The 16,480-nt window shown below is 45.9% G+C and overlaps 1 protein-coding gene across 1 annotated transcript in view; it reads right to left on the bottom strand.

The window, feature by feature from the left end:
• KLHDC4 (kelch domain containing 4) overlaps positions 1 to 15,678 on the bottom strand; it is a 30,685-nt gene extending 15,007 nt beyond the window's left edge. The window contains exons 1-5 of the mRNA XM_061343265.1: positions 15,450 to 15,678; positions 14,044 to 14,135; positions 12,979 to 13,057; positions 11,941 to 12,039; positions 8,783 to 8,919 (exon numbers count right to left, since the gene is read on the bottom strand). Of these exons, the coding sequence (XP_061199249.1) occupies positions 8,783 to 8,919; positions 11,941 to 12,039; positions 12,979 to 13,057; positions 14,044 to 14,135; positions 15,450 to 15,548 (506 nt within the window). The 5' untranslated portion in view covers positions 15,549 to 15,678. The remainder of the gene's footprint in view (positions 1 to 8,782; positions 8,920 to 11,940; positions 12,040 to 12,978; positions 13,058 to 14,043; positions 14,136 to 15,449) is intronic.
• Between the last annotated feature and the right edge of the window lie 802 nt (positions 15,679 to 16,480).

Here is a 16,480-nt window from a genome sequence, read left to right as displayed (position 1 = left end):
AATACCCCAGTTGTCACATCTAAAGGCTTCATGCGAAGCTAGGCAGCTGGCAATGACATTCCCAAGAGGCAATGAAGATGCACCCTCCTTCAAGTTCACCTACAAACTGCACATTACATGAGAGAGAACAAAAACAACTTCAAGAACTCTCAAAACAAAGGCAACTTTAAGCCAAACTGCAGCTAAAACAGGGTTTGCTTTGTGTGTTCTCTGCCCCCGTCGATCAATCTATCATATTTTCACTCTGGCTGAGGAGCCTCACAAAGCGCACACAGCAAGACTGCTCAAATAGGCAGTGTTAACGTGTGTTAAGTGGTTGAAGAATCAGAGCCTAAATAAGTAAGAAACCTGCTCACCACTGAAAACAACAGCAAAACCTAAATCCACAAACATACTGGTACACTTTAAGTGGCAGCAGGTAGCTGTAAAGTGCAGAGACACACTTTTGTGGAGAGGGAAAATGGGAGCCCTTATTCATCATGAAAAATGACAATCTCACACCAGTCATAATGAAAAACTTCAAGCAGAACAGCAGCATTTGGGTAAGAATGAATTAATATTGACTGCCTGGACTTTTTATTCTAACAGAGAGTAAGGTTTTCTAGGCATTTACTGGACTTTTAAGTATCACCCTGCGCAACAGCACCTTAGTATTAATTTCATCAAGATGTGAAATCGTTATTTTCTTTTCTGTAAAAAGTTCCCCAATACTATTCCAAACAATAGTACCTTTCAAAAAAAAATTTTTTTTAAGGAAAGAAGGAATTAAAAATCAACACTAACATCAAAAAATCAACATTAAAAATAAAATCCTTTTCTCAGAGAATGCCTTCTGCCTTTCCTCACAAACAGGTTCCCTCCAAGTCAAAAATTAATCCTGAATAATAAAAAGTTTATTCATCAATGTGTGTGTTTTAATAAATGGGTTCCCACAAGCGTACAATTACCTCAAAGTCACAAAGAAAAACATCCAGTATAGAGCCTGATCTGAATTCAGAGAAGTCCCACTGACACCTGCACCCCTTGCTCTCAGTCATAAGACTGTTCTCTCCTTTCTTGAGACTAGCAATATAACCTACAAGAACAGATGCTGAAAACCAGTTCACGGAAGCACACTGTAGCCTCTCAGTTTCCTTGGCCTTAGGGTTACACATTGCAGAAAAGACCTATAGAGGAATGTCTACAGCCTCTAATGTAAGGATGTGCCCTCCTACACTTGCAGCAATTACTCTTAGAAAGTATTGTTTATATAGAGCTATTCACAAACCCAAGGTCCTTTGACCCCGGTCTCCAAACATGACACTGGAAAAACCAAATGGCACAGTCAAGGAAGACAGGCAGGAACATGTAACCACGCTGCCACTCAAAAAAAGCACTTGCTGCAAGCTTGAAGACTCATTTCCCAAATGCAAACTGTCTCTTTTTACCTGTATCATTGCTCATGGTCCAAAACAAGCACTCTGGAAATGATTTCACAGACTTTATGATTAATACTCTACTTCCTGGGGTTGACACCAGAAAGCAGACATGTGGGAGGGAGCTGTAAATTCTCCAGACTTTTTTTAAAAATAGATTAAAAGATAAGTCTGGATAAGGACTGGCTCTACACATGTACAGCATGAGTCTGATCAGAACTGCTCTATAAGGAATTTGATTTGCTTCTGGAGTTACCCGGGGACTTACAGTAAGATAACAGACCTGAATTCGGCCCCCTAGATTCAAGACTTACATGTCACAGTGGCTACAGTCTGCCTAAGTGAGTTACCTTTTCATTCATTCCTTCATCCAGAGGATGCCCAGATGAAGCTTGGAATCTTTCCATAATAATAAAAGTGATGATGCATAGAACAACCCATCAAAGGGGCACTTCAGGATAAAGCACTTTTATTCTTCAGTACTCAAGGCCACTGAAGGCCAGGACTTCAGTTCTGTATCTTGTATTTGTGAATGCTCAATGGCATACACACAGAGCATAACCCCCTGTCTGCACACTCAGGAAATACATGAGTGAATATGCAATTGCCACAAGGCACAAAATCCTCAAATCAAATCCCTTGCAAAGTCAATCAACAGTTGCACATTTGGATCCTGATCTATCAAAGCTCATAAGGCTCCCTTGTGGCCTGAGGAGGTCTACTCAATGGTACACAAAAATACTTAAGCACCAATGCACCTTTCTACTTTGTGTCACAGGATCCAACCTTTCTGGTGACATAACATATGAGCAAGAAAAGCCATCAATCAGAAAACAAACCTATGCTGAAAGGCATCCTGCAGCATAGTGACTGTTCCAGTTCTCTCTTGTAAACAGCATTAAACATGAACTTGCGAAATGCTACCCTGAAGTATTTATAGCACATCTCACAAAACTGTTATGGAAGTATCATTAACATTCCAGTATTAAAGAGAAGGGAGCTATACAGACTCAAAAGCAAGATAAAGATCCACAGAGAAGAGGGATCTGCCAGTTCCCAAGCATATCTCCAAAGCATGATGCTCCCCGTCTCTCTTTGAGGAAGTGCATAGGGCAACAGAGCTGAAAAGGAACCTTCTAAGAAGAAATAAGGCAATTAGGTTAAAACATTGCTTAGCTCTAAGGCAGAGTTTGTGCACTGAGGCAACCTTACGTATCACACACGATAAGGTGCTTTCTGTAAGTTGAAGTCAGGTGCTGGCAAGTCCTCTAATGGGCTAGGATTTGTTGTATTTGCATGTGTGTGCATGCAAAATACAAGTAAATACAGCTAAATGTTGCTAAATATAACAAAGTTTAACTCTGTCGAGCAGGCTGGCAGCACTGTGAGATAATGTAGCACTACATTATCTCTGTGCTGAGATAATGGACATCGACTTCCCCAGCAGCCTTTGCATGCACAACACGGGGATGCTGCATACAGGGATGAGTTTTTTAAGGTCTTCTCTTTAACAGTGCTTTACAGCCAAGCCTCTTATGGCACCAGAATGATCTGTGATGCTCCAGGGCAGCCTTGGATGCAGCAATCACGAGATGGTTGAATTTGAGATCCTCAGGACAGTGAGAAGAGCGTGCAGCAAGCTCACTGCCCTGGACTTCAAGAGAACAGACTTTGGCCTCTTCAGGAACCTGCTTAGTAAGGTTCCATGGGATACAGCCCTGGAGGGCAGGGGAGCCCAAGACTGTTGGCTGATATTCAAGGATCACCTGCTACAAGCTCAGGAGTGTTGCATCCCAACTGGAAGGAAGTGCAGCAGGAGGGCCAGGAGACCTCCTTGGGTGGATAAGGAGCTTCTGAGGAAAATTCAAAGGAAAAAGGGGGCTTATAAGGGTTGAAGCAAGGACAGGCGGCCTGGGGAGAATACAGGGATGTTGTCCAGGAAGCTAGGGACCAGGTCAGGAAAGTTAAGGCCCAGTTAGAATTAAACTTGGCTAGGGATGTTAAGGATAACAGGAAGGAATTCTATAGGTACATAGCAAATCAAAAACAGACTATCCGGAAGCTCTCAGGAGAACTGGCTACCCTGGACTTGGAGAAGGCTGAGGTTCTGAATGACTTCTTTGCTTTGGTCTTCACTGGCAAATGCTCTGACCGCACCACCCAAGACTTGGAAGGCAGATGCAGGGACTGTGAGAATGAAGACCTTGGGCCCACTGTAGGAGAGGATCTGGCTTGAGACCATCTTAAAAACCTGAATGTGCACAAGTCCATGGGTCCTGATGAAATCCATCAGCGGGTCCTGAAGGAGCTGGCAAATGAAGTTGCTAAGCCACTGGCCATCATATTTGAAAAATCACGGCAGTCAGGTGAAGTTCCCGACGACTGGAAAAGGGAAATATAACCCCCATTTTCAAGAAGGGGAAAGTGGATGACCCAGGGAATTACAGACCAGTCAGTCTCACCTCTGTGCCTGGCAAAATCTTGGAGCAGATTCTCCTGGAAGGCATGCTAAGGCACATGGAAATCAACAAGGTGCTTGGTGACAGCCAGCATGGCTTCACTAAGGGGAAATCCTGCCTGACCAATTTGGTGGTCTGCTATGATGGGGCTACAGAACTGATGGACAGGGGTAGAGCAGCTGACGTTCGACACTGTCCCACACGACATCCTTGTCTCTAAAGTGGAGAGACATCAATTTGATGGATGGACCACTCGGTGGATAAAGAACTGGCTGGATGGCCGCACACAAAGAGTTGTGGTCAATGGCTCAATGTCCAGCTGGAGACCAGTAACGAGTGGTGTCCCTCAGGGATCGGTGTTGGGACCGGTCTTGTTCAACATCTTCATCGCTGACATGGACAGGGGGATTGAGTGCGCCCTCAGCAAGTTTGCCGATGGCACCAAGCTGTGTGGTTCGGTTGCTACGCTGGAGGGAAGGAATGCCATCCAGAGCAACCTTGACACGCTTGTGAGGTGGGCTGATGCCAACCTCATGGAGTTTAACCATGCCAAGTGCAAGGTCCTACACCTGGGTCAGAGCAATCCCAGGCACAGCTACAGGCTGCGCAGAGAAGAGATTCAGAGCAGCCCTGTGGAGAAGGTCTTGGGGGTGGTAGTAGACGAGAAACTGAACATGAGCCAGCTTCACTATTCACTTGCAGCCCAGAAAGCCAACCATATCCTGGGCTGCATCAAAAGGAGCGTGACCAGCAGGTCGAAGGAGGTGATCCTGCCCCTCTACTCTGCTCTCATGAGACTCCACTTGGAGTACTGTGTGCAGTTCTGGTGTCCTCAACATAAAAAGGACACGGAACTGTTGGAACAAGTCCAGAGGAGGCCATGAGGATGATCAGGGGACTGGAGCACCTCCCATATGAAGACAGGCTGAGAAAGTTGGGGCTGTTCAGCCTGGAGAAGAGAAGGCTGCGTGGAAACCTCATAGCAGCCTTCCAGTATCTGAAGGGGGCCTATAGGAATGCTGGGGCGGGACTCTTCATTAGGAACGGTAGTGACAGGACAGGGGGTAATGGGTTAAAACTTACACAAGGGCAGTTTAGATTGGATATAAGGAGGAAATTCTTTCCTGTTAGGGTGGTGAGGCACTGGAATAGGTTGCCCAGGGAGGCTGTGAATGCTCCATCCCTGGCGGTGTTCAAGGCCAGGCTGGACAGAGCCTTGGGTGACATGGTCCAGTGTGAGGCGTCCCTGCCCATGGCAGGGGGCCTGGAACTAGATGACGTTAAGGTCCTTTCCAACCCTAACTATTCTATGATTCTATGAACTGCAGGCCAGGAAGGACAACATAATTGTCTGAAATCTACGCTGTAGGGCTGAAATAACTAGACTGCCTAAAACTGCAAGTTTGGATTGCAGCAGGGCCATCTTAGCTGTTCAATCCATACAAACCAGCACACTCAAACCCACCTGAAAAAGGGCACATGTGATTCTTTCCATGTGGAACAGAAACTGTCTCTCTTGTCCAAACAATTCTTAATGAACAATTATGGTATCCTATTATTTGCACTAAAATGATGTCTTCCAAATCCAACTGAGTTTACTCAATACCAGTCTGTACCCCAAATGTCTATCACCAGGCATTTATTCAGGTAACACTCCTACCACACTGGAAACATGGAATTACTGCTTGGTCTACTGTGTGAGGGCTTGTTGTACCATGAACCAACAAACCTATGCAATCTTCCCTTGCCATTTAGTTTTCCCAGATACATTCACTCTTCCAACATCACAAGCCCCGAAGCTGATCCCCCATTGTCACCAGTCATCCCAGCTGGTTAATGGCAATTTGAAAAGTGCTAGACTTCAGACAGACATGAGAAATCTATGTGGAAAAATGACAGCAGCAATGGGATTCCCTGGCAAGAAAAGCAAAATGCTGAAAGAAGTGAAATGCAGCACGTGTTACGATCAGTTTTAAAAGAAGCAGGAAAAAAGAATCCCTCATACAACTCAGTGATCATCTCTGCATTTTTCTATTCCTCTTTCCAAGCAGACTGTAATCAAGATGCCACATGGAAAAGCAAAGAGGCAGCAGAAACCTGATTTTCACACTCAGTCAGGTTAGCATTAAAACAAAGACATCCCCTCCCAGCCTTCTCTGCCAGATGCTTCATTAATGCAGTTCCTGTAGCTCTGCCCAAGGATGGGGAGGACATACACTTTGTTTTATCCAAACACTGGGCCCAGGCCACAGGCATTTTCAGAATACCAGCACGGCTGAAAGACAGACATCCACCCAAACACATCAAGAAGCTCAAATGGAGTAGACCCTGCACGGGGCAGAGCGAGAGAAAAGATCATCTCTTCAGGGCATCAAAATTATGATGCTCACTTAGAAAATGTCTGTATTTTTTCCTACCAAGAAACAATGAAGCATCAATGTCTCCAAATGCACCCTCCCTCTGTGGCATGGCAGCCAAAGGGGCATTCAACAAGCAATACATGGCGATGGAGTTGAACAGCATGGTACATAACATTTGCTCCATAGGAGGGACCAGGAGCTCACCTTGCCAAACTGTCTCCTTCCTCACTAGCTGCAACAAGCCATCACAACAAAATCTCTTGCCATGATTTTAGTCCACTTGGGTCCTGGGATTCCCGGAGGCCTGCTGCAACTCACAGCACATGCAAGCTTCATGCTCAGCTCCAGGGAGGGAACAGCTGCTTTTGCAGTGTAAGTTACACTCAGCATCCCTCAGGCTGCTCTCCCATGTGGGATAAGATGCAGGACAAGCTCACAACCACCTCAGGTCCTACTCCCAGGCAGGCCAGGTACTGCAGCATTTGTTTTTGGAGTGGAAAACCTTAAATCAGCTCGACAGCAACACATCTGCAAACCCATGAGAGAACAGTTTGCGCCATCGGTGGTGGAGCTAATGAAGCCTCAGCTGGATTCTCTGATGGCTCACAAAAACCAATCTCTTGCCCTTGCTCTCCCTGCAGCTGGGTATTAACACTGCTCTCCTGTGAGAATTTCTTCCACCAGGAGTTTGGTTGAAATGTCAACACTTTCTCTTAGTAGGAACTCTATGGTGAGCATCACTTCCTCCCCCCGGCTCATATGAAACTCGTAGGGATATAAAGCATTTGGAATTCATCCCCTTCACTTAGCTGAGATGAAGGAAGGGATTCAGCAGTTATTTTGGGGAGCTGGGAGGGGTGCACTCACATTTACAGTTATTACGTCAGCTTCTCCTAAAAACAATAGTCAGATCAGCCCGCACAGTGACAGGTCTTTTTAATCCTTGCACCTCTTAAAGAGCCCTCCCTTGTTTGGGAGGGTTTCTCTCACCCCCACTTCTCAAAGACAGGCAGGGCTTACTAGAGGAAACCTGGCTTCCTGTAACATGGCAAATTACAGCTGTTACCAGATTAACACTGCCAGCTCTGGAGCCAAGAACCACAGTGCTGGACAGGAACCAGCTGCCTACGAATCAAACAGCTTTTCCTCAGCCTCCCAGAGCATGCAAAAGGACTACCCTGGATTCTTGCAGAGCAGTCAGCTGCCAAGATCCTGTGCTCCAAAGCATCCTCTAACACAGCCTGTTTTGGACTCTTCGAGATTTTAGCACTTTGGCTCTATCTGCCCTCCTGCACCTTCCACACCAGATTCCCTTCAGTGCTACATTAACATTAGTAAAATTAAACCTCTAATTTTTCCCCTTATGAGGCAATATCAATCCTCCCATTTTGCTAGGAGGGGGGGAAAGGAAGACAGGCAAGATGATTCACTGTGTGGCCTCAGGCATGTGCCAAGGCAGAGCCAGGGTATCCGTCTCTGCACAGCTCAGTCTTAAACTGCCCTCTCAACTACTGTGCAAGAAGAGAGAGACATAGACAAACAGGCACCTGTACTCTGTAAGCAGGGTGAAAAGTAATCAACCTAGGCAGATCTAGAGCTTTCCATCTAAAGGAAGTACACAGAGCTCATAACCAGGAGCCTGACAGGTTGAACAGCAGACAAGCAAGTGTTCAAAACCTGCTGCTTACCCCATGCCACCTCAAGGATCAGCTGCACCAGAGTTTCACTCGAAGCTGGACTCTGACCAATCCCACAGTCAAGATAATCCCAATGTCCAAGGGAAACAAAGCCACATCTCCAGCCTCTCAGTCTACTGGATGATCCATCAGACCTTCTCTCAAACAAAAGCAACATAACCAAAGAAGCCAAAAGTTACAGAAACATTAGCAGAGAACTTCAGGCCAGATCCACAGAAGATATTGGACACCTTAACTTCTGTTAAAAATTACCAGGGCTTTTGGCACCTATTTACTTAGACAAGGAATACTGAGGCAGCAAAAGCCAGTTATCAGGAGTGAAGTTGGCCCTGTGGATAGATACAAGCTGTCTTCTCGAGCAGCGGTAAAACTGGGAGATCCTTGTACTGGTCTTGTACAGCCCAGCCAGTAAGAACCCACAAAATGGAACAACAAGTACTGCTTTGAAACAGGCAAAGTGCTATTCACGATACTGTTTTCTTCAGTTAAGTAACACCCAAGCACACCCATACTCCAAAAAATCATGTATTAAACAAAATCATTTTGGCCTCAACAGACTTGGAACACAACTCTCATTTCCATTTCTCAGTGGAGGCTGTCCTCTCCACCATTTATTTCTAGGATGGGCATCACTGTACTGAATGGAGATGAGCAGACAGCTGGGAAACCACAGCACTATAACAGTAATCAAACTCAGATCATGCTGGTACAGTTTGTCATGAGGTCAACACCACTGACTTCAGAGCACACCGCAGAATCATAGAATCACAGGCTGGAAGGGACCTCAAGGATCATCTGCTCCAACCTTTATTGGCAAAAGCATGGTCTAGGCAAGATGGCCCATTACTTACTTGATCTGCTCCCAGGTCTTGGTAGCCAAATGCAGTACCCAGAGATCCTTGTAATGATAGAACTGCTCCCCACTGGGAGATGCAAACTCCCCGCCAAATACCCACAGCTGCCCGCCGGCTGTGGGCACCACTGCTGCCTGTCAGGAGAAGAATGAAGAGCTGGATCAGACAAGGGTTCAGAAACCAGAGACAGAAGTACTTTTATCAGTCAAATGTGCAGCTGCCTCCAAATACCAGGGAGCAGACAAGTGGCAGCGGCTGCTGCTGCCTTGGTTGACAGAAGCAGCTTCCTAGGGTTGAAGGAAGAGGAATATTAAATGCAAGTTATTCTATGATTCTATGATTGTTATTGCCCCTACAGCAAAAGAAAGTTGGCCAAGGAGCTGGGCTCTTCCCACCTTCTAGCATTTTGAATTTCAGTTACACAAATTAAAAGTTCCCTGGGAAGCTTCTTGGGATTTAGTTTAAACTAAACAATTTAGTTTAACAATTGTTCGAATCTCTCTGCTCACCAGAAGAAAACCTCTCCACAGCTAAGGCTCAGCAACATTTCACCCATCCTTTAGTCACATACTGTGGGTGATGAGTCCTGAGGCATGGGATGAACAGGGGCACTTCCCTCCTCCAAGACACATCTAACATCCCAGCACCAGGCAGGCATAGCAATGCAGGGAAAAGTCTTCTGGAAAAGGCCATAAACAGTGCACAATTGCCCTTTACAGATTTGTAGATGATAAAACAACAAACAGTAAAGAAGTCAAAGTGCAGCACAAGTCCAAACCTGACACTTCCCAAGACCTGAAAAGCATTACTGTTTCCTCTGAAGAAACAGAAACAAAACCACCACCACCCCACCCTCCCCCCAGAAAAAAAGAACCACCCCCAAAAGCCCCCCCAAAAACAAACATGGAAATGTGCATCATTTGGACAAGAGAAGACTGTTAGTTCTTTGATTAGGGCAAGCAGCAGAGAGAAGAGTATCAAAGTGGTTTTTAGTATGTTTTTTTCATAGAGCAGCACCAAAACACTGCTGCAATGCAAGCTGACAGTTAAAAGCAGGGAGGGAAGAGCAAGACACTAATTCAGTATAATTATCTGCGTAAGCACTAAGGAAGAAGGAAGGAATCCCAAAAAGGAAACTATGTGACTGTGCAAATTTCTTCCTTGATGAGGATCTCTTGGGCTGTTTACACTATAAACAAATCCTTCCACATGTGTTTTTTCCAGGTACCCATCAGAGATCAACACTGGGATAACGATCTCTTTCTTCAGAAGAGCTCCACTAGCCACCTACCTTTCCCAGCAAACAGCAAAGATTATTAGCATCAGACATATGAACATACCCTGACAAACCAGCCTATACATGCAGAGACTAAACACAAGAGAAAATATGGGTGTGCCTCTGAACAGGATTTGTGGAAAGTTGCCTAAACAAAGGGGATACAAGCCTGGTCTTTACAGGCATCTAGAACTTAAAAGCTGAACAGAAAGGCAGATGCAACAGCCCACTCATGCTTGTGTGTGACCTTCTGAAGAGCTGGCTCAAAATTCATTACACAGCTAAACCTTCTCCTCAAACAACTGACAACTCCCATCTACAGGGGTTCTCGCCTCGGCTCTGTTACATTGACTTCATTACATCAGTTCGACTCAGAACTGTGTGTCTGAGGCCAGAGATGACAAATAAGACTGAAAACATGCTCCTACAAACCCACAGACACACTTCTGTTTGCTTAATGCACAATACACATTAAACATTAAGTCACATGAAAGATAACACACCAGTCAACTAATGAGGCTGAACTGTCTCCTGTACAAGTATAATTATCAGACAGAAACTCACTGTTGAAGCAAGACTCCCATTTGATTTTTGTGGTAATCCAGCTGCAGCTCCCTCATGCACAGCCTCCCTGGTTAGCTCATATTCAGCTGCTAGACAGCCACCTGTTGGCTACCAACACCAGCCAAACATCTCTCAACTAAACACCCACAAAGCAACCTCCTTATCCCCTAGGGACTGTTTGAATTTAGAGTCTCCTTTTGGAATCTGGCCTCTAAAATCAAGGTTGGTTGTGGTTTTTTTTTTACGCACCACAAGACACCCTCAAAAATCAAGTCAGAATCTTTCAGGACACACAGCTCAGAGCAAGACTGGCATTTAAGTGTAGCATAACAAGGGTATATGAACCTAACCGGCATGTTGGATCTTACCAGGAAGCTCTAAAGAGCCTTGGCCATGGGTAGCAAAATAACATTCACATCCTGTATGGCAGCTTTTGAAGTGTACCAGTCACCCAGGCACTTGCTGCAACAGGTAAGATAATCTACCAGACAGCTGGAGAGGGCCAAAGACCTGCAAAAAATACAAGTCTTTGGTCCAGTTTCTAATGTGGTGTTCACATAAAGCAAACAAACACAAATCCTTCATCATCACAATCAGACAGTGACCTTAATAACACAGGTACAAGAGGTGAATTCTAGGGGAGTATCATGATATCCCAGAGAAAATTTAAGCAACTTTGTGTCTTGCCTTTGCAGACTAAAGAGAAACAGCTCATCTGACAAGGAACTAAAAAATGTCACAAGCCAAAGGCAGGACACACACAGTCAGTGCTAGTGGTCTGTTGTGTTATACAGCTGGGATACTTTGTAGAGGCCAACTGCTGTATTCTTGCAGGGACACCCTATGGCAATGGGTCTTTCACACTGCTGGAGCAGCAGTATCTGTAATGCCCACAGATAAGACCTATAGGCATTAAGGAAACAATAATGCACAGTAACTCTGCCATTCATAGCACTTTGGTTGAATTTGAAGTTATAACCTGACCACCATTTTTGAAAATACAGAATTATGGTTGAGCTGGTCCCTACATGATGCAGCAAAGAGAGCTCATCTTCAACAGAAGCTTCCCCCCGGGTTCTGCCAACCCAACAACAACACCAGTCTTCACACTAAACATTTACAGAAGACACCCAATGATGCTTCCAGAGAGCACAAGCACTGCAGATGGACTTGTACAGGCCCCCCCCTCAGCAGAAGAGGTGAAGTTACACCATTAGAAGGGGAATGAAGAGAAGCCAGAAACCCTGGGCAGGGGGGAAATCACCTACCCATCTTTAGTGCCATGTTAGAACAATTCCAGAACCCAGTACCTTACCTGGTGTGCACATCGCCTTGGTGGTGGGTTGGGGATCTCTACTTTAGACCAGCTGTTCTTCCGGATGTTGTAAACATACAGGTCGTTATACAGGTATGTCTGTTAGGAAGAGAAAATAGACATCACCACAGCTCTCCATTTGACAGGGCCAGTCTATCCAAGCACAGGCATGCCTGACGGTTACCTGTGAATGCAGGGGAGAAAGAGCCCAGCACCAGCTTTGCAAAGCAACAGCCCTCCTGCCTGATCAGGCAGGGAAGGACAACAACCTCCTCCACAAGACTGGGAGTCCAAGTGATTCACTGGACTGGACTGTTCTTTCCCAAGCCCTTGGTAAAACCTTGAGATACAAAGACTTAAGAAGCTGGAAGTTTAACACAGATGTGCAGGTTACAGTTGCCCAAACTGCTACTCAACCCCAGAGACAGGAATAAGTTAAGGTAGTGAAGCAAGCAGAATTAAACACATCACACTGGGTGACCCTAGGGCAGCCAAATACCACTGGCAGGCTTGAGTTTTCAAGCTACAGTATGTTCAATTTCTTAGTGTCATAAGGACCAGTTTGCCTCCAGGAACAAAATAAACACTTGCAGTGTGCAGAAATGCAGTAACAAGAGTGTCCTCTTGCAAGTATTTGCTACTGTACACATCTCCAAGCCAGGCAATGCCTTGCCAGCAGCAAAGCTACAGATGTATCTTGTTTTGGAAGCTGGAAGTTAGAAATTCTTCAGTAGTTATCAAAAAATGAGGGGCAGATGACTACAATTAAGTCTGGAGAAATTATGAAGCCCTGAAATATTGATGCCAAGACAATTACTCTGACTTCTTAATGGGTTCTAGCATGTCTCCTTCCTGCCAACTGCTCAGGCATGAGACAATATCACAGAAGAATTAAAAGGCTATTTTGCTCTCATTCAGGGAAAAATACATATTTTATGAGTGCTGCCTTGAATTTCACTTCAAATGAGACTCATGCAAATTACAGTAAAAGGCAAGGAGAGGGTGGAATAAAGAAGAAAAAATTGAAGTATACATTACTTTTTGGCCATTGAAATATTCACCTCCAAAAAGGATCAACTCGTCTTTCTCAGGGTGAGCAGAGAGGGAGCCATTCAGCCTGCAGAAGAAAGAGGGATGGCCAAACCAGTAATGTGTAGGAGTCTTGTAAAAGAACCTTGCAGTCTTAAACTCAGCTAGCACTAGCACCTCTGCCCTCCAGCCACAAAGGTCTCTCCATCATCTGCCAAATTACACGACTGTGATATTCACCCCAGGGCTAAAAACTTCTCAAAGAAATTAACTTCTTAAAAACTTCAAGCAAGATTAATTTGACACTGTCTGAAGTCTTCTCCTATTTTAGGAGCACACGTTATAATGTCATTTAACACCCCTTTTGACGTGAGCTCTTGAATTTTAATGCTGGTGTGTCAAGAACAAAAATTAGTTTTGCGAGGGCACATAACTATGGGTAGAACTGGGCTGTCTCAGATCAACTTATCTACATCACTATTCTGCAGCCTGCACTGGTCATTGCTTTACACATCACCAGAGTGTTTTGTAACATGTGGAGACAGGTCTCTACCACTACCAAGAAGGAACTGACCACTGTAACACCCTTGTGAGACCAACAGTAGGGTACTGACATATCCCACTACACAGCCAGGAAAAGTTATCTTGGAGAAAGGCATTTATTTAACAAGCCACAAAAACCAGAAATATGGAACCTAGAAGTATGCAGACCCCAAGCTACACTTGATGAAGTGTCTTGTACCTCACAATGCATCCTTTGGTCTCTTAAGTCCTTTCAGCTTTCTAGTCCAAATACAAAACTTCCCCTTAACCTTTATTTTTCCCCAAAGCCCTGTAATCTACCACTGCTTTGCCTCTTTTGTGTTGATGAGATGACTAAAAGTAGATTTTAAGGCCAAAAACAAACAAGCTTTTGGTCCTTTTTTGAAACAGGTATTCAACATACCAGATATTTTGGAACTCCAGATATCAGCTATGCCAGATATTTCCACTCTCAGGAAATAACTTTACATATATAAATTTCATTAAAAGTACCAAAAGAAGTGACAGCCAAAGCCTCATACACTCTCTTACCTGGGTGAGGGTGGTGGGCAGGATGACTCAATTACTTGGGTCTTTTTAGCATCTAAACTCTGGAATTCTGCTATCAGGGCTTCAAGATCCTCCTGAAAATAAAAGTCAGACGTGAGCTCCTTGACATGCACAGGGCCACTGCACACCACATGAAAACTGCAAGAAATGGATGCTGCACATTTCCTCATACAGTTTAAAGACTGGTCTCCCCTAAAACACTAACAAGTTGCTCAAAAGAGCCCTTAAAAGGATGACATTCTAAGTGCACTCAACACAAACCTGCTATTCCTGCAGGAGAAACACGGCACAAATCTGCAAGTAAATGCAAATCATTCAGGACCTGACGAAGTGATGAGCAACTACAGTGCTACAACCCAGCCAGTCCTCTTCTCTGCAATGCAAAGATGCTCAAATGGAACTGAAAACTCTTTTCAATTCCCACCTCACGCTGTAGCTGGAGAGAAACCTGCACGTTATTTTTATCCCCTTTCAACTTCTGTTAACCTGCATCCAAAACTGCAGATACACAGAGCTGCGAGGGCAGAAGCAGGGCTGCAGCTAGGGGGAGTTTCTGATCCGTGGTCTCTCTTGCAACCCCCATTGCTCACTACCTCCCTTCAGTTAACCTTTCTGAAGGTGTAGTTAAAGATGAGATTTCCAGAATCTGGGGATTTCACCTCTGCAGCATGGCATAAGCTCTTCCCGCAGCCAGGAAATACATACACTGGCTCCCTCCATGTCTTCAGTTGTGCATTATGCTAGTAACAGGTAACACTGTGTTTTGACCAGGGGAAAATAGCTGTTTTGAGACCTAAATACAAACACCTACTCTATGAGTGACAGAAACAAACAGAAGAAAGGGATGAGGGAGCTGGAAAGCAAAAAGGACCCTTAAACTGGGGTTTCTTCTCCTCTTCTACCCCCTGCTGTCACACACTGCTCCAGCTTGTCAGTCACATGGAAGCCTTGCTGGAAGCAGTTCCTTTTTCACCCCTTATGATGTTTTTTCCTGCTTCAGCTCCGCAGGCTGACCCACAAAGCATGAGGACAAGCTCTGCTTTTTCACCAGGTCCGCGCTAACACTAACCCTAAATCTCACACAAGACGCGAGTTTTTGTGATCCCAGAACCCCTTCACCTGCACATCACGTACCCGGTGCTGATCGGCAGGCTCTTACGTGACTTACCCAAGTTACAGCCGCTTGCACCTGGATACGCTCATGTGCTTTCAACGTGAAATACCCGTTTCCAACCTCCTCCACCGACCTCCCACGCCTCCACCTTCACCGCCTGCTTTCCCTTCGAGCCCCACTTCATAAAACACCCCGAGACCCAAGAGAACGCCGCAATGCCACTGCGGAGGCCCAGCGGGCCGGGGCTTCCAAAGCCCCCGTTCTAGCCCCTCACCTCCTCCTTCTTGGCTCTGCGGGACACCTTCTTCTCCATCTTCGCCGCCGTCTTCTCGGCCCCCTTCCCCTTCTTCTCCCGCTTCCCCTTCTTCCCCATGGCGGAAAGGCCGCGCTAGGCCGCTCAGGCAGCACCGCCCTCGCCGCGCCGCTCTGGCCGCCCCGGGCACACCAAGAAGCGGCCAGCGACGCCCGCTAAGGCCCGGCGCTTCCAGGCCGCGGCCCGCCTCCTCCCCGAGCGGCGTGGCCGCGGGAGCCCTCTGCAGGCCCGGCGGACTTGGCCCGCCGTCAGCTCTCGTGGGACTGCCGTATCCCGGCCCTGCGAGCCCCCGTGGGGCCGGGAGAGGCATTAATGCCTCAGAGTCCAGCGCGTATTTAATGCATGTTGCTTTTTATTCCAGCCCTGAGGAGTATGTTAAACCCTTAAAATGGCCCCGCTTCCCTCACAAAATGGCCCCTCCTGGCGAAGAGAAGGGCTCAGTGGTCACCTGAAGGAGTAAGTCGGCAGAAATAACCATTAACCATGTGCTGAACACCTCAGGGATTTGGGGGGGGCCGTGCAGCGTTTTCATTTCCAGCTGCAAAATTTGGAAATGGGGTTTATCCGGGTCAGTCTCAGAGACCCGTGTTGCAAAGCTGAAGGAAATACCATGTGCTGTGAGGCAATGCCAGGCAGCTGCTGCTTCTGCATCTGATGGGGGAAAGGAATAATGCTGGTTTGGTTTTCATGTGGTATTTCATGTAGATGCTGAGCCCAGGTAAGATTTCTGAGGGGATACCTACTTTGAACACCTAACCAGCACGTACACTGTAAATATGAGCTGAAAGGCGTCTTTTAGCTGTGAGTTCCCTTTCATCATCATCCTGTGGTTCAAAATTACCTTCGTGGTTTTTTTTCACTCCCAGCGAAGGAGTACAATCACAGCATTTTTCACTGAATTCCCTTAACCTGGATTGTCTGAAAGCAGGGTGACTTTCAGCACTGTCCAACCTAACGCCTGCCCAAAACCAAGTGAGGATATCCACTGAAGG

This window comes from Neopsephotus bourkii, unplaced genomic scaffold (assembly GCF_033783945.1).
Source record: "Neopsephotus bourkii isolate Nb327-2 ecotype Australia unplaced genomic scaffold, CSIRO-AGI_Nbou_v1 NB_1824, whole genome shotgun sequence".
NCBI classification, from domain to species: domain Eukaryota; kingdom Metazoa; phylum Chordata; class Aves; order Psittaciformes; family Psittacidae; genus Neopsephotus; species Neopsephotus bourkii.
This window is presented reverse-complemented; position numbering and strand designations above follow the sequence as displayed.